This window comes from Protomyctophum parallelum (genome assembly GCF_964188405.1).
Source record: "Protomyctophum parallelum genome assembly, chromosome: 15".
Classification (NCBI taxonomy): domain Eukaryota; kingdom Metazoa; phylum Chordata; class Actinopteri; order Myctophiformes; family Myctophidae; genus Protomyctophum; species Protomyctophum parallelum.
The window spans coordinates 39,865,023-39,884,110 of NC_139710.1; the positions used below are offsets into that span (position 1 = coordinate 39,865,023).

The window sequence follows — 19,088 nt, forward strand, 5'->3', positions numbered from 1 at the left end:
TAGTCTTCTGAAATTGTTTAGTCTTAGTCTAGCCCATTCTGTAGCAGATCTACAAGCGCATCTATTGTACGAGCTTGTAGGTCTGCTAGTTTTGAAAAATCGAAGAGCGACTGACATAGAAACATAGCTTTTTCAGAAAACTGTCAGGATGTAGAAGACATTTTTAGAATCTGATCTCAGGTCAAAATGAGCTAGTCTTAGTCGCCTAAAAATAAAACCCTTAGTCTTTTAGTCTTTTATTCTAGTCAACAAAATGAACACTGCTGCTAGTGATTCCTTCTTTCTCGTCTTCCCCGCTGCACCCCGCCCTCCTGGGCTCGAGTCTTCAACCTCGGGATCATCTCCGCAACGTAGAACATCAGGTCATCACGAGAGGAGAACCTGTCCTGACAGAGGCTGCCATCTTCCTGCTTGAGCTGAACCCTGACCCTGTTGCCATGGCTCCCATGACGTCAGACGTCCGTGTCAGGGGACAGGGATTTTGTGATTTTATAATTTTTCTTCTTCTTTCAAAATACAAAGGTTACCAAAAGGCGTTATCTTATCTGTGTTACAAATCTGCAACAAATCAGAGTTCACATGTCTCAAGTTAATGATTTCTAATGCATGAGCATGGTTTGCGGGGCCCCAACTGATTTACTCACAAACGATCAGCATGCGGTGTGGTCGATGCGTGTCTGTGTGGGTGCTGCTGGCGGCATGCATCGCAGGGGATGCAAGCTGCGGCAACATTTTGGTATGGTACACCGAGGGAAGTCACTGGATCAACCTCAAGCCTGTATTGGAGTCTCTGGTGGACAGGGGACACCACGTCACTGTGCTGGTTCCCAACGTCTCAATGTACATGACGGCCAGCGAGAATTCACGCTTCCACTATGAGCCTTTCAACGTCTCGCTCTCCATGGAGGGCTTGGAAGAGGTCTTCAAAGACTTCCTTAACTTCTTCATGTATGATATAGACGACCTGAATTTCCTCCAGATCCTCAGTCGATTTACAAATTTGATGAAGACAGACATGATGTATGCTTTGGATTACTTGGATGGTCTGCTGACAACAGACGGCGTCATGACAAAGCTGAAGGACGCCAAGTATGACCTTCTGCTGGCTGACCCCATCTACCCTGGCAGCGAACTTGTGGCTGAAATGTTGGATGTTCCCCTGGTCTTCACGCTGCGCTTTTCCATGGCCCACACCTGGGAGAGGCTGTGTGGTCAACTCCCTGCGCCGCCGTCCTACGTCCCTGCGCCCATGGTCAAACTGACCGACCAGATGAGCTTCTCAGAGAGGCTGTTGAACTTTCTCTTCTATGCCTCTCAGGACCTGCTAGCGCACTATATTTGGCAAGACCTTAATGCTTATTACACCAAGATCAGAGGTGAGGGGTAGCCAATTGGTAATTTCAACACGCAGTTAATATACTTTCAAGGCTAGGCACGAGAGCCATGAAAGGAAGGGACATGCACAATGAATGAAATTAATGAATGAAACCTTTATTGCCTCTAGGAGAAATTACTTTGCACAAAGATTATAGAACAACAACATAAAAGTATGTAAAAAACACAATAAAATACACACACTCTTCTAGTCTGTATCATCAGTGGCGTGCACAGATAGACACTATAGGTGGTGCTAGAGCACCTGCCCTTTGCCCTCTTTTGAAAAAACAAACACAAAAATGTATACAGTATGTGGGCCATGGTGACGTTGATAAATTGAAGATAAATTGAAGTTCCACGCACTGCACAAGGTGCCCTTTTTTCACTTGAGCACCTGCCCCTCTAAATGTCTGTGCACGCCACTGTGTATCATGGTCCATGGGCATGCTATTCCTACACCATGAAGGTAAAGCCGCATATTCAGAACTTAGAGAGAATGGATCTGACTGTCACCGTACTGTCTGTCACCCAGTTTAACAAAATGGGCAAAAGGTCAAGATCTGAATGCAGATGTTGTAAAACAGTGTTAGCACAGTTCTCTGACTCCACATTAAAACTTTGGACTTTCCTTGACCATTGAGAGAGAGAGAGAGAGAGAGAGAGGGGGGGGTGGGTCCAATAAATTAAAAAAACAATGTTTAAAATCTATACATTATTTAACACCAGTTAAGTGGTTATTGTAATCTCCATTGTCTGCTTTTGTGTTAATTATGTCAAGACTGATATGTCCCTATTTTGGGCATGTTGCTGGCAAACATTTTCAAAAATCTTTTGAAAATAGAATATGTATTAGCAGAGCCACATCATGATCAACCATGATCTATCGTATAATTTTCCAATGACTGTACATCATACAGTAGCAAAGGTGTATACAGCAAAGACGTTGCCTCTCAGTAAGGAAATCGTATATCCAATGTATGTGTGTATGAGGAACATAGTAACAGGCACAACCGAATACATTATCTAATATATGTGTGTATGATGAACATAGTAACAGGCACAACCAAATACATTATCTAATATATGTGTGTATGATGAACATAGTAACAGACATAACCGAATAAATTGTTTTGCTCATAGTGGCTAAAAATAATTTAACCAAAATCAACAATTTAATGTAATTGGCTAAAGATCCTAAAGTGAGAGAAAACAGTTACACCTTCAGAACGTCACGATGACATAGGTTACCAATAACCATCCTGTTGACACCTGTTGACCTACAGTATACAAATGACTTATATATTTGTTTGGCACCTTGACAGGCAAGGATACTATGTTTTGTGACATGATGGGCAGAGCAGACATCTGGCTGATGCGCACCTACTGGGACTTTGATTTCCCTCGTCCCTTCCTCCCAAACTTCAAGTTTGTTGGTGGCATCCACTGCAGACCAGCAAAACCTTTACCCGAGGTTAGTACAATCAAGGCTCTTGTAGGTGAAAGGTGAAACCTAGCAGAGCGTTTCGCAACATCTCCCACCAGGGACCCTGAAGTGGACCCTTACGGGTCTGTAACTCTAGAAAAATAAAAAATCGATCGTTTAATTTAATTTAATAATTTAAACTCTTATTAGAGTGTACAAATTGAACCAAATTTGGTTTTGTGGGCACCTTAATTAAAAGCAACATAGAATATTTCTAAAGCTGCAGTATGACCATCATCATCAGATACTGACCTGACGAAGATCCTGTGAGATCAAAACGTTGTCTTAAAGATGGAATGCCATGGTTTTTTTCCCACCCTAAAACATGTTCATCAGGTATTATTATTATATAATTTTTATGTGGGCACCCGCACCAGTTCATTAAGTATGCCTGGTTTGCCTGGTGGGTGGTGATGGGTGGTGATCCACCTGAACTGAAGCCGCACAGCTGTAGTTGTATGATAAAGGGGGAGGGGTTAGGGGATTTTAACTGATTGATTTTAGCTGACGTTAAAGAAAAGACTTTACATTTAAAGTAATTCAAGATAATTTTCATCATCCCAGTGACTATAGGAGTTGAACCAGTGACCTCACTACCCACTCAGCGTCTACACAACCCAGCAAGCCAAATGACGTTATGATGACGTTCAGGAGGACTAGATCACAGCCCATATGGGGATGATCTTTACGTCATTTCCTGGACGTCTTCACCAATTGAAATAATATAGCTTATTTTGAGCCAGATCTGACTAGTTATTATATGACTTAAGTGGCGCTGGCCTCGATCGGACTCTCTCTGATTCATCCCGTCTTCAGTGGGCAGAATGTATGTTGGTTGAAATCAGGTGACATTCTGGGCCATATCTGACTAGTCAGGTCCAGACCATGCTTGCTGGGAAGTTAACTGAAAAGTAATGGAATGTAGGATGTGATATACACAGAAATGTGGCAGACGGTTACATTTTTGAGCGGCGCTAGTCCCTCCTATATTCAGCTCGATTTTTGTCCCAACACAAACATTGCATGCCAATGAATAGATAATTTACGTCATATGTAGACGAGCAAATCTGTATTTTTGTTAAATTCCCATTGACAATGAATGGAGAATGTACGTCATATGTGTCTGAGCAAATCAACATGTTACGTCATGATGATGTACAATGATAAGAGCACCCCTCACTTCACACGGGTGTGATGTTTTCTTTTTAAACCTGGGTTTTTGGTATAATGAAGTAGCCCTAGGAAAGACCCTACGTGATATTAGCACGGCTCTCTGACTCTCCACATTAAAACTTCGGACGTTCCTTGACCATTGAGAGGGGGGGGGTTCAATACATTAAAAGAGACTTGTGTGCAAGTGATATCCATGAAATTGAGAGAGAAAGTAGAGAGATTAGTCTCAAGCTACATACTGTATAGTATAGTATAGTATAAAGTGTACAGTACAGTATACTACCCGGGAAAAGTTGCAGATTGATCTGCAGTTGGATAGTGCCAATAGAACGCAGATATGCCGGTAAGTGTTATGTCAGTCTCTTTGGCTGGTTCTGCTGGTCTAGTAGTTCTGGTTCTGCTGGTCTAGTAGTTCTGGTTCTGCTGGTCTAGTAGTTCTGGTTCTGCTGGTCCGGTAGGTGTTATGTCAGTCTCTTTGCCTGGTTCAGCTGGTCAAAGAGCAATGATGGCCCTAACAAGGTCATGGGTTCGATCCCAGGTACCACCAACTCAGCATATGAGTAAGACTTGCCATGCACACCCAAGCCGTGGAGTAAGGACTAGTGGGAGCTGATGGTAGGTGTGGCACTCCACCTCAGCATCCATCTCCCAGGGGTCTAGTGTACTGTAACGGGGACAGACTCCCACGTGTTACCGGCTGATACCAACAATAAGCCACTCTTATATATCTAAGAAGAATGTGTGTTGCTTCATGTTGGTATGTGACTACTGTACTTCTTTAGGACATGGAGGAGTTTGTGCAGAGTTCTGGAGATGCTGGCATCGTGGTGTTCACCCTGGGGTCCTTTGTCCAAAACACGACCACAGAAAGGGCCAACACCATCGCATCAGCCCTCGCTCAGATCCCACAGAAGGTGAGATATAAGCCAGTTCACAGACAGTACGATCTGCGCCTGACAGCCTGAAGTGTACTGTATATAGGAATATGGCTCAGGATGCATTCAGTGTAGTGTGACATTTTGCCATTTTTACCAGGTTCTTTGGAGATACGCTGGAGAGAAACCAGAGACTCTGGGTGACAACACCAGAATATACAAATGGATCCCTCAGAATGATCTACTGGGTAAATAAGAACTTGACTGAAGTACTGTCAGGTCCAAACCAATGTTGACTGAAACAATACCAATACTCAATACATTTAACTGAGTAACCATGAAATACTGAAAAAAATAACTATCTCGAGCAAATAACATAGGTATACCGGAGAATTCGCTAGTTTACCGACTCGCGGCGGTTTTGTGCATTTTAGTTTTAAGTCTTCACTTTAATTTAAATTGCATTGAATTGAGAGAGAGAGAGAGAGAGAGGATAGTTGATTAGAGTTTACACTAGATGAAGTAGGAATGCTAAAGTTTAAACACCAATGTACCGAGACAATGTAAATCATTAGTAAACAATATCCTGAATTGGTAGGCCAACTATCATTGGTATTCACACATACCCAACTTTTTATCATTATCTAGCATGCTGACCATTTAATTGCACAAAATAATTTGATCACTTTGGAAATGAACTATAACATCTGTGGGTTTGACATACTACACTGATGAAGACAGCATTTTAGCATAACGATGAAGACATTGATGAAGAATTTTCGCTGCAGCGAGTTGGTAAACTGGCGAGTTCTTCGGATACCCCCTATATATACTGAAATCTGCTTTGGTCTTTTCCTCAAGGACACACCAAGACCAGAGCCTTTATCACCCATGGTGGCGCGAATGGTGTCTATGAAGCCATTTATCATGGTGTCCCTATGGTGGGAATCCCAATCTTCATGGACCAGCCAGACAACATGGTTCATATGAAGGCAAAGGGCGCTGCACTCATCATGGACTTCAACTCCATGAGCTCCAAAGATCTTGAGGATAAAATAAAGGCAGTTGTCAGTGAGCCATCGTAAGTTTTTATTGAAGTAATTTTTGGTCAATGATAGAATGGTCAATGGCTGATTGTTTTTAGGGTTAGGTTCAGTTTCGATTTGATGGATTATAAATAATACAGTAGATGTTGAAAATAGCATTGTGGGCATTTCTCTATAGTAAAGTACTAGAATTCTCAAGTCTAACACCACGCACTCCATGTTGTTGTTTATCCGTGCCACGTGTGTGTGTGTTGCAGTGCAATATGAGTAGACACACACAACACACACACACACAGATAAGCTGTGGCGTTGTTGCTTGCCATTGTCCGATGCGATACGGAAAAGGGCTGTTTTAGTTTCACTTGCAACATGGACCTGACTTGTAGTCCACAAAAATGTGCGCTCTGCCACAGAGGAATGTGAGCGTCGAGTTCCCTCAATTGTATATAGGGCCTATAGATGCATTATATATATACTAGTCCTTACCCGTTCTGAATATATGAACAGCAAATGATGTTCAGTGTGGGTAATGTGATGTAATATAGATCACATTACTGATAGGGGGGGAATTGTTTACAGATGGTGTTGGGAAGTTGGGTTGGGCACAAAAGTAGGCTAATTAGTAGGCTAGTTTCTTTTGCAAGAAAATGCTGCAGTACAATCATAAGTACACCATTGATGTGTGATGTACATTTGGTGGTGATATTCTGCCTATAAATGGAAGTTATTGAATATTTTCACGTTCGGTGTTGCACTTTGTAGATGGTCCCTAACCGCTCACCGTCTGATATAAGCTATTAAGCAGTGAACGCGGAGGTTGGTTTTTTGGGCTGCAAAGCAAGTTGTAGTTTGTTCTTTATATAATCAGGTTAAGAATGTGATGTGTAATCCTGGTCTCTAAACTGCCTCCCCCTGGCCAGCCGGGACGCCTGATGGAGGGGAAAGGAACTGGTTGGAATAACGTGTTCCTTCCACGCGCTCCGTCCAACCAGGGAAACTCCCCCCTGTCAGGTGTAAAGGAGCAACTTGGACACTCAAGCATGAAGGAAGCATGAGTTAAGTCCGTTGCTCTCCCTAGGTTGGCGGAGGGTGTGTAGAGCCCAGGATCACATCACAGGATGATTGACACAGGGGTGAAAAATGGGTTACAAAATCGTGGGACAAAAAATATATATAAAAAAAAAAGAAAAAAGAATGTGATGTGTTTTGTGTGATTTCGGTCGTTCGTGAGCTACTGAGCCAGCGTTGGTCATTGCATCTGTCTGTATGTATTTTTGTCATTAGGGACTTTAAGCAACGACTGTTTTCAGTCAGATTGCTAGAATGTTTGGCGTGTGTAATGCAGGGCAGATTGAGGTTGGAGGACAGGGCTATGCGGCGCTAGGTTCCGTGAGGCTGTCTGTGCGTTGTGGCGTTGTGAGGAGGCGCTTTGCTCTATGCGGAAGTGGACAGACAGACAGCGGTTCTTGAATTTAATAATGATTATGATGATACATACCGGTGAAATGTCATGTTGGTACAGAAATATTCCTATTGTGCCTCATGTGTTTCAGTTACAAGGAGAACGCCATGCGGCTTTCCAGGATCCACCACGACCGGCCTATCAGCCCTAAAGACGAGGCGATATTCTGGATTGAGTTCACCATGAGGAACAAAGGAGCTAAACACCTGAGGGTGCAGGCTCATGAGCTCACCTGGTACCAATACCACAGCCTGGATGTCATAGGCTTCCTCTTGGCCATCACTCTGATCATAGCTCTGCTCTTCTTCAAGACCTGTAGCTTCTGCTTCTCCAAGTGCTGTGGTCTAAGGAGAAAGAGCAAAACAGAATAACTGATACAAGTTCTTCCACTCAACTTGAACTGCCTCAAAAGGATAGTGGATTACATAATTTCCTTCAACGGTCAACTCTGTTTCTATCGATGCACTTGTAACATGACATGCTATCCCTTTCATTTAAATTGTGAACTGACCAGAAACTCTGTGCTTACACAATATACATCGAGACAACTTCTCAAATATCAATACACAGGCCTTTATTTGGCCTGGGTGCGGGGAAATCTATCACCATAATACCCAGCCTTCATTCCTGCATGAGAACACCATAACAACTGCAGTAGCCTGGCTGTTGTATTATGATAACATACAGTACCCATCATGCAACGTGAGCTTGTAAGATGGTCTGTTTTCATATTTTCGCATGACACTGTGCAATGTGCAAAGTATTAAAAGTCATTAAGCGATATAGACAGACACACACACACACACACACACACACACACACACACACACACACACACACACACACACACACACACACACACATATATATATATATATATATATATATATATATATATATATATATATATATATAAAACACACAATTCGATTAATCTGCAAAGTAATCGATAGAATAACCGTTAAGAAAATAAGCGATAGTTTCAAGTTTATTATTAATAGGGTGTGCCCCCTGACGGAGATTGAGCACACCTTTCTAGTTCCATGTAGATTTGGGCTGGTAAAACTCTATCGGGAAGAAATGGCAATTTGTGTCAATAGAATTGCAGCTGGCACGTCACCTCATTTATTTCATACAGTAGTGAAAACGCCTCTATGCTGGCTGCATCACATGGCCACGCATTACGCAAGGACCTTTGTGCATGCATAAAGACAGTGTGCTAAAGTGCATTTGGCTCATCATAACACATCAGTGATGATACATGTCAATCTTTCACTACTATACAACGCATTGTTGTAGTTACATTTTGAAGAGAATATTTACAGCATGTTATCTGCATTTGTCACCAATACAAAACATAAAAATAAAATGTTAACATTTTCCATAATAGTGGTTCCTCTATACATCGAGTTAGTGTTGTGCCATAAGCCTACCGGTGCTGTAAGTGGTCTTCAAATTTATTATTTTATTAATATTTTTATTATTATTTATTTACCCAGGGAAGTAACTGAGCACAGGTGCTCATTTTCAGCAACACCCTGCACATAGAAACACACACACACACACACACACACACACACACACACACACACACACACACACACACACACACACACCCTCACACACACACACACACACACACACACACACACACACACACACACACACACACACACACACACACACACATAAAATCAAAGCCCTCACAAACACTGCCAAAATGTGTTTGCGTTATCTACGGCAACAAATCAGAGTTCACATAGTCAAGTTAATGATTTCTCGGGCACAAAACCTATTTTGCACAAATATAGCACAAAACCTATTTTGCCCACAGACGATCAGCATGCGGTGTGGTCGATGTGTGTCTGTGTGGGTGCTGCTGGCGGCATGCATCGCAGGGGATGCAAGCGGCGGCAACATTTTGGTATGGTACACCGAGGGAAGTCACTGGATCAACCTCCAGACTGTATTGGAGTCTCTGGTGGACAGGGCGCACCACGTCACTGTGCTGCTTTCCAGCACCTCCCTGTACATGACGGCCAACGAGAATTCACGCTTCCACTATGAGCCTTTCAACGTCTCGCTCTCCATGGAGGGCTTGGAAGAGGTCTTCAAAGAATTTCTTAACTTCTTCATGTATGAGATGGACGACCTGAATTACCTCCAGATCCTCAGTTGATTTACAAATTTGATGAAGACAGACATGAAGTATGCTTTGAATTACTTGGATGGTCTGCTGAAAACAGGGCGCCAAGTATGACCTTCTGCTGGCTGACCCCGTCTACCCTGGCAGCGAACTTGTGGCTGAAATGTTGGATGTTCCCCTGGTCTTCACGCTGCGCTTTTCCATGGCCCACACCTGGGAGAGGCTGTGTGGTCAACTCCCTGCGCCGCCGTCCTACGTCCCTGCGCCCATGGTCAAACTGACCGACCAGATGAGCTTCTCAGAGAGGCTGTTGAACGTTCTCTTCTATGCCTCTCAGGACCTGCTAGCGCACTATATTTGGCAAGACTTTAATGCTTATTACACTGAGATCAGAGGTGAGGGGTAGCCAATTGGTAATTTCAACACGCAGTTAATATGCCTTCAAGGCTAGGCACGAGAGCCATGAAAGGAAGGGACATGCACAATGAATGAAATTAATGAATGAAACCGTTATTGCCTCTAGGAGAAATTACTTTGCACAAAGATTATAGAACAACAACAAAAACATCAGCAACCATACAGTACATGAGAGCATAACATAAAACGTATGTAAAAAACACAATAAAATACATAAGTTGAGGAAATTGATAGACTTAAAATGCAAGTGCCAAATTCAGACGCCCACACAACACTTAAAAAAAAACCCAGGGTGCCCACGTTTTACATTCATTTTTTTGACATATTTTTTTTTTTAAATAAAAAACAAAACAAAACAAAAAATAATAATATATATATATATATATTTTTTTCTTTTGTTGCAAAGACGTCCACAGACGTCTTGGGCACCCCATACGGGTAATTCCCAGGACGTCTGTGACACACAAGCTGTTTTAAGAGTGAGTGATGTGATGACTGACTCTTCTAGTCTGTATCATCAGTGGCGTGCACAGATAGACACTAGGTGGTGCTAGAGCACCTGCCCTTTGCCCTCTTTTGAAATATGTGTACAGTGTACACTGTACAGTATGTTGGCCATGGTGACATTGATAAATTATTGAAAAAAAAAGCTTCTAATATATTATTTATGCCCCACAATCCATAAATATCACACGATTAAGGCAACCGGCCCATTCCACGCACTGCATCGTCTCTCGGGCAGAGACGATGTACTCCGAACAAAATCTGATCGGAGCGATATGCGGCCCTACGTGTTGATCCTGCAATCAACGCGAGACTGGTGACGTATTGTAGCTGTGCCACAGCGCAAATGTAAACACAACCTAACAGGACTACAACTTGAAATTATTATGGAGATATCAGATTTTTGTCTCACTGCTTCTGGTTCATAGTTTCTGCTTGAGAGAGACCAGATCAAGGTAGGAGGGAACTTGTGAACTCAATACTGCCGCAATCTGGCAGGTCAGCCGGTTAATATCACGTAGCCTATAACAGAATATACTGCACGTCATTCTGCATTTGTCACCAATACAAAACCTAAAACAACATATATTTTCCATATTAGTGGTTCAAGTTAACATATAATATACTGTATTCATACTGTAAGTGGACATCAAAGCCCTCACCAATACGTCCAAAGGGTTATCAAAGGTTATCAAAAGGCGTTATCTGTGTTACAAATCTGCAACAAATCAGAGTTCACATGTCTCGAGTTAATGATTTCTCATGCATGAGCATGGTTTGCGGGGCCCCAACTGATTTACTCACAGACAATCAGCATGCGGTGTGGTCGATGTGTGTCTGTGTGGGTGCTGCTGGCGGCATGCATCGCAGGGGATGCAAGCTGCGGCAACATTTTGGTATGGTACACCGAGGGAAGTCACTGGATCAACCTCAAGACTGTATTGGAGTCTCTGGTGGACAGGGGACACCACGTTACTGTGCTGGTTCCCAACGTCTCCCTGTACATGACGGCCAGCGAGAATTCACGCTTCCACTATGAGCCTTTCAACGTCTCGCTCTCCTTGGAGGGCTTGGAAGAGGTCTTCACAGACTTCCTTAACTTCTTCACATACGAGATAGACCACCTGAATTACCTCCAGATCCTCAGTCGATTTACAAATTTGATGAAGACAGACATGAATTTTTTTTTGGTTTATTTGGATGGTCTGCTGAAATCAGACGGCGTCATGACAAAGCTGAAGGACGCCAAGTATGACCTTCTGCTGGCTGACCCCGTCTACCCTGGCAGCGAACTTGTGGCTGAAATGTTGGATGTTCCCCTGGTCTTCACGTTTCGCTTTTCCATGGCCCACACCTGGGAGAGGCTGTGTGGTCAACTCCCTGCGCCGCCGTCCTACATCCCTGGGGTCATGGTCAAACTGACCGACCAGATGAGCTTCTCAGAGAGGCTGTTGAACTTTCTCTTCTATGCCTCTCAGGACCTGCTAGCGCACTATATTTGGCAAGATCCTAATAGTTATTACACTGAGATCAGAGGTGAGGTGTGAGGCTAATTGTACAGTTGGAGTTGGATTGGTAATTTTCAACACATGCAGTTATTAATATGTCTTCAGGGCTATAGTTACGTGAGCCTAGAAATGAATGAATTAAACATTTACTGCCTCTAGGGGAAATTGCTTTGTACAAAGAAACATACTCATGTAAAACATCATAAAAAGCGGAATTTGGAGAAATCGAAAAGGACAACAAATGCATGTTCAGGAAAGTGCCAGAGCTTGTTTAGAATGTGAATGATGCCTTCCTTGACCTTAAAATGTATATATTCAGACCATAGAGGGCACAATTGATCTGCTATGATATTGTGACCTTAATACAGACAGTTTAACACTATCCAGTTTCATATAATATGATATATCCTTTAATCAGGTAAACTCTCTTTTCCAAAAGTGCCCAGGCCAAGAGAGAACGGTCAAGAAACTATATAGTATATATAAATATAGTTTAAAAAAATACATAAGTAGTTGCAAAAGTTGACAATTTAAAAGCAGTACTAATTGGGATGTACCGTAAGAGTAACTTCAACCCCGGTGTCCCTAGTATTTTGGGCATGTTATGTTGTAGGCAAAAATAGATCTATAGCAGAGCCACATCATTGGAAAATCTTATCATTGTACAATGATCTAGAATTATGTACCATTATGTAACAGTCATTGGTAAAATAACTAACTGAACAGAAAGGGTGTTGCCTATCAGTACAGGCCTATTCATACTCCAGTGTTAGGTGAGGTGACCACCGAAAATTACATGGCATCACACCGCAGTGGTAAGCGACTCGCCGCTCGCCCAAACCATCGTTTCGGTGGTCACCTTATCACCTAAAAGTATGAATAGAATAGGCCTTAAGCAAATTGTATATGTAATCTTGTGTGTATGATAAACATAACAGATTAAATTGTTTAGTGGCTTAGTGGTTTATAGTGGCTTAAAATCATTGACTAACAATTTAATTAACAATACATCCTCTCTAAAGTGAGTGAAAAGTGAAAACATCTGCAAAACACTTCCATTTACTGTATTTGTTTGGCACCTTGACAGGCAAGGATACTATGTTTTGTGACATGATGGGCAGAGCAGACATCTGGCTGATGCGCACTTATTGGGACTTTGATTTCCCTCGTCCCTTCCTCCCAAACTTCAAGTTTGTTGGTGGCATCCACTGCAGACCAGCAAAACCTTTACCCGAGGTTAGTACAATCAAGGCTCTTGTAGGTAAAAGGTGAATCCTAGCACATGGTGCACACCGTTTCTCAACAGTGTACCCCCTAGTGGTCCCCGAACCCAACGCTGAGAACAGGCAATCTAGCATATGAAAATTGTGGGCAGTTTAGAGGTTTTTAGGCATCGATCGCACCCCTTTCTACATCCCGAAAGGGTTGATGCACCCCCAAACCCCACCACACCATTTACAGCTGGGGAAATGGGAAGTGACACGCAGCGAAGTTTGTTGGGACCGGGACACGAACCCGCAACATGCTGTCAGGAAACACTGAGCCTATAGGTGAACGGACCTGGACCTGTGCATCATCTAAGAAGAATGTGTTGCTTCATGTTATGTGACTACTGTACTTCTTTAGGATATGGAGGAGTTTGTGCAGAGTTCTGGAGATGCTGGCATTGTGGTGTTCACCCTGGGGTCCTTTGTTAAAGACATGACCACCGAGAGGGCCAACACCATCGCATCAGCCCTCGCTCAGATCCCACAGAAGGTGAGACGTAACTTTAAGGCTATCTTGTTGTTAGTGGTGGAAAGTAACTAAGTGCTTTTACTTAAGTACTGTACTTGAGTTCAATCTTGGGTATGTCAAATTGTCAGTACTTTTACTTCTACTCCACTACAAAATACATTTCAGAGGCAAATATTGTACTTTTACTCCACTACAATTATTTGAAAACCTTAGTTACTAGTTACTTTGTAGATTTTGATTATTATTACAAAACTTACATTAACCACTTTGTGAGATTGTAGATCTGCCATTTTCAAAAGATTTCTATACATTTGAAAACTTGAAACATTCTGCACACTGAATACTTTCTATTTTGGTACTTTAAGTACATTTTTATGCCAATACTCAGCACATTTACATTTAACAAAGTATTTATATATTGCAGTATTGATACTTTTAATAAAGTAAAACATTTGTGTACTTTTTCCACCACTGGTTGTTAACTAGTGCCCGACAGCCTGAAGTAGCGTAACGTTACAATTTACGCATTTAGCAGACGCTCTTAATCCAGAGCGATTTACATTAAGCAATAACAAAAAAACATGGCATACATCACATACATAAAAAGTAGTTAGCATGAATCATGGGTAAGCTAAGAGCGCAACAGTGGAGTATCTATATAATGAAACTATAAAACTATGGATACTATACTATACTATATTATACGTACTATAAAGTGCTATTACTACATAAAATGCAATTCTAGTGCTGTCTACGTAACAAGCTATAAGTCTGTATAAAATGCTATCTAAGTCTACATAAAGTGCTATCTAAGGGGCTATTTTTTACCAGGTTCTTTGGAAACACAGTGGAGAGAAACCAGAGACGCTGGGTAACAACACCAGAATATACGATTGGATCCCTCAGAATGATCTACTGGGTACGTAAGAACTTGACTTCTAAGTAAGTACTGTCAGGTCCAAATCAGTGTTCCCTCAAACAATACCAATACTCTATGCATTTAACTGAGTACCCATACAATACTGAAATAACATCTCACTGTACATACAGTATAGAATAGATACTGATATCTGCTTTGATCTTTTCCTCAAGGACACACCAAGACCAGAGCTTTTATCACCCATGGTGGCACAAATGGCATCTATGAAGCCATTTATCATGGTGTCCCTATGGTGGGAATTCCAATGTTCCTGGACCAGCCAGACAACATGGTTCATATGAAGGCAAAGGGCGCTGCACTCATCATGGACTTCAACTCCATGAGCACCAAAGATCTTGTGGATGGAATAAATGCAGTCGTCAGTGAGCCACTGTAAGTTTGTATTGCAGTAATTTTAGGTCAATGACACTCAAAAATGATGCTTTGTTTTGTGTTCGATTTAGGCATGCACCAGAATAATAATCAATAGTTGCAGTCCTAAGAAATAAAGGGGATAATTTAATCATGAGATGATGAAATGTCTGATTGGTACTACATAAATATCCCTTTTGTGGCTTGTGTTGATCTATTTTTGCACGCCTGAAACCAACCATTATGTTTTTAGCTACAAGGAGAACGCCATGCGGCTTTCCAGGATCCACCACGACCGGCCTATCAGCCCTAAAGACAAGGCGATATTCTGGATTGAGTTCACCATGAGGAACAAAGGAGCTAAACACCTGAGGGTTCAGGCTCATGAGCTCACCTGGTACCAATACCACAGCCTGGATGTCATAGGCTTCCTCTTGGCCATCACTCTGATCATAGCTCTGCTCTTCTTCAAGACCTGTAGCTTCTGCTTCTCCAAGTGCTGTGGTCTAAGGAGAAAGAGCAAAACAGAATAACTGATACAAGTTCTTCCACTCAACTTTGGAGCTTTTATTTCAAGCCTGTTATATCACCTTACAAAGCCTGCATTTGCCCTGGGTGCAATCGAGTTATACTTCATATCAACATATCCAGTCTGTATTTTCCCTGGTCGGGTGTGAGAATGTTACATTACAAAGCCCTTATTTGCCCTGGGTGTGGGGGAGTTACAATATACAACGTATGGCCTGTATGAGCGCCATAAGAGAACACGTCTATTTGCAGAGAGACATGTGTGTTCTCTCATGCGTCCTAGAAAAGTGTTCTAGCTTGACACCAGAAATGACCCCCTATCTCACCAATTGCTTTTCTGTACATATACGTTTATTGCAACTATAGTGTTGATGATTTCTTGTATGTCTCAATGAATTGAATACACAGGACCACAATGGAAACAAGCGCTTAGGACTTTGTGTTATCCTTTTAGCATGATTGTATAATTGTACCTCTGTATTATTTTGCAAACGGTTATTGTTAATAAAACATTCAGTCACTGTAAAAAAAATAAAAAAAAAAAATAGAAAAATGTAAATAGCGAGAATAGCTTGGCTATTTTAGCTATTCATCATACAAAGTAGTAGGGCTAAATTGTTACAGTCGACTCTTTATAATTGTTAATAGAGGGGATGCACGTGATATCAAGTTATACAGGAACGCCTACTGAGTAGCAAAAAACTACTTTCTGGCCTTGACAGGCAGCCCATACTGAAAAGTCCCATCTGATTGTATTAAACAATGTTAAACTCACTTTGCCACTCACTTTGTGTATAGCCTCCATTCTATTAACCCCAATTGTTTTAGGATAAAGAGGATTTTCTTTTTCAATCTCCCCTTTCAAAGTCACTCACCTTGGCGGGGTCATATGGAGGGCAGCATGTGGAACAGAGTGACTCAGTGAGAGGCTGCGCTTGGGTATCCGGACGGCGGACACATATTGGAGATTGATGTAGCTCGCATTTAGGATATGGAACTGTTCTTCCTGCCGTCGCATGAAATGCAGACCAGCATCTCCTCTGTCGCGAAAATATTAAGAACGTTTTACCTACTCAGTGTAGGCTACTCACCAATACAGAGGCGGCCGCTTGTGTAATTAGAAAGCCTACTTTCCTTAGTGGACGCACGAGTCTGAGCCCCGGAGCCCCCACCACACGAATAAGCACAGGCCGGGTGGACATGACTGTCAGACTCATGACATCAGGTAATTGAAAGCCTGTTCACCTTTGCCTGAACAGAGGTTGACGGCACATGATGGAGACTGTAGAGCTTCTTAAATGTAGTTTTCGGGTACACGACGTGAACCGTCGATGAATTGAACTGATGAATTAACATGGTGGACCCTCTTGTAAACAAGTGTAATGCTTAATTGGGTCGTCACTCACAGTTAACAGTCTTTGTATTGAGTTTGTGCTTGAAATGTACTGTAATTCTGCAAACTGTTAATAAATATTTCAATCAATCAATCAATCAATCCAATCAATCAATCAATCAATCAATCAATCAATCAATCAATCAATCAATCAATCAATCAATCAATCAATCAATCAATCAATCAATCAATCAATCAATCAATCAATCAATCAATCAATCAATCAATCAATCAGTTGTTGCTGCTCCCAACAACTGCTCTGACACATTATGGCCACATGATGGCAATGATGTTACACTTTGCATGGGACGCCCGTAGTAGTTCAGAAATTGATTGATTGAAATATTTATTAACAGTTTGTAGAATTTACAGTACATTTTAAGCACAAACTCTACAAAGACTGTCAACTGTGAGTGGACGACCCAATTAAGCATTACACTTGTTTACAACAGGGTCCACATTGTTCAATTCATCAAAACATTTAAAGACATACAGACATTTAGAGACATACAAATAGACATTTCTATGTAGCTAAAGTACAGAACAGGAATTCATCATATGGGAAGCAAAAAAGGGAAAAGATACAATATACAGTGAGGGAAAATGGGGGGGTGGGGGGGATTCAGATTTTACAGAGGCCAGTTTCGAATTGCAGCCATCCGTAGGTGCCCTTTGAGAGCGGTTTTGAAGGAGTCAAGGGATTCACATGTCTTAATGACTGTTGGTAGGGCGTTCCACATTTTGGTGGCATAGGAGCGAAAAGAATTTAGTCCCTTGTTTGTGCCGAATCTGGGTTGTACATGGTTTGTTGCACTCCCTCTGGTGTTGTGGGTGTGGACTTCGTTTACATTAAGGAAGTATTTAGACAGGTACATGGGTATCTTGGTGGTGTATCGAATCTTGTGGACCAGACCCATTGCAAGATGCTGTACTCTGTCGTCGACCCTAAGCCATCCCAGCCTGTCAAAGTGGGCAGGGGTGAGGTGGGTTCGGGGGGTGAGGCCAAGTAGGAGCCTGACCAGTTTGTTTTGGGAGGTCTGGAGCCTTGTTTTAAGGGCCTTTGAGGTGCTGTGGTACCAAGAGGTGGATGCATAGTCAAAAAAACCTTGTACGAGGGCTCCTGTTAAGGTCTTCAAGGTGTTTTTGCTGACCAGTGAGGAGATCCTGTAAAGGAATCTTGTTCTTTGATTGACTTTTTTGATTACGTTGGTGGCCATTTTATCACCGGAAAGATTGGCCTCCAGGATGGATCCTAGGTAGGTAATTTCATCTTTTCGTGTGATAATATTGTCACCCACTCTAACCAAGAAGCCATCTGCCTTGCTGAGTTTACTATTTGATCCGAAGAGGATGGATTCAGTTTTTCCCAGGTGTAAGGATAGTTTGTTATCAGCGAGCCAGGTGCAGATTCTACCGAGTTCAGAGCTGAGGGTCTTTTCAACCTGCAGTTTGTTCCTGTCCGAGACCAGCAGTGCTGAGTCATCTGTGAACAGGAACAAGTTGCAGTCACAAGCTGAAGTCATGTCGTTAACATAAATTAGGAACAGTAAAGGCCCTAGTATGCTTCCTTGTGGGACGCCACAGCTCACTGGGAGGGGAGGGGACAGTGTTCCGTTCACCTCCACCATCTGTTCTCTCCCCTCCAGGTAGGATTGCATCCAGCTCACTGATGTGCTATCAAAACCAATAGCTTTAAGCTTGTTAACCAGTATGGAGTGGTTCACGGTGTCAAAAGCCTTTTGGAGGTCCAGCATGACCATGCTGCAGTATTTTCCAGCATCCACCTCGTGTTTGATGTGATCGCTCAAATAGAGGAGGCATGTGTCAGTGGAGTGGGATGTTCTGAAACCAGATTGGAACTCGTACAGCAATTTATTAGAGGCAAGATACTTTTCAACCTGTTCATAGACTATTTTTTCCATCACTTTCGAGATGGAGCTTAGAATAGAAATAGGGCGGTAGTTGCCGGGTTCTAATTTACTCCCTTTTTTGTACAAGGGGGTTACTTTGGCCAGTTTAAAATCTTGGGGGACCTGTCCCTGTTTGATGGAGAGGTTAACTATGTGGGTGATTACTGGAGCTATGGAAAAGGCTGAGTCTCTGAGAAATTTGGAGGGAATATTGTCATGGCCAGTGGCCTTGTGGGGT

The 19,088-nt window shown here is 42.3% G+C and overlaps 1 protein-coding gene across 1 annotated transcript; it reads left to right on the plus strand.

Moving 5' to 3' along the window:
- Nucleotides 1-655: 655 nt before the first annotated feature.
- LOC310871853 (uncharacterized protein) lies at nucleotides 656-15,552 on the plus strand (the record flags this gene model as incomplete). The annotated part of the gene is made up of 14 exons (XM_083783492.1): nucleotides 656-1,376; nucleotides 2,700-2,848; nucleotides 4,816-4,947; nucleotides 5,069-5,156; nucleotides 5,770-5,989; nucleotides 7,508-7,758; nucleotides 9,315-9,523; nucleotides 9,663-9,957; nucleotides 11,354-12,019; nucleotides 13,079-13,227; nucleotides 13,618-13,749; nucleotides 14,560-14,647; nucleotides 14,821-15,040; nucleotides 15,273-15,552. The coding sequence occupies 14 exons, from the start codon at nucleotides 656-658 to the stop codon at nucleotides 15,550-15,552; spliced, it is 3,600 nt and encodes a 1,199-aa protein (XP_083639618.1).
- Nucleotides 15,553-19,088: the final 3,536 nt, after the last annotated feature.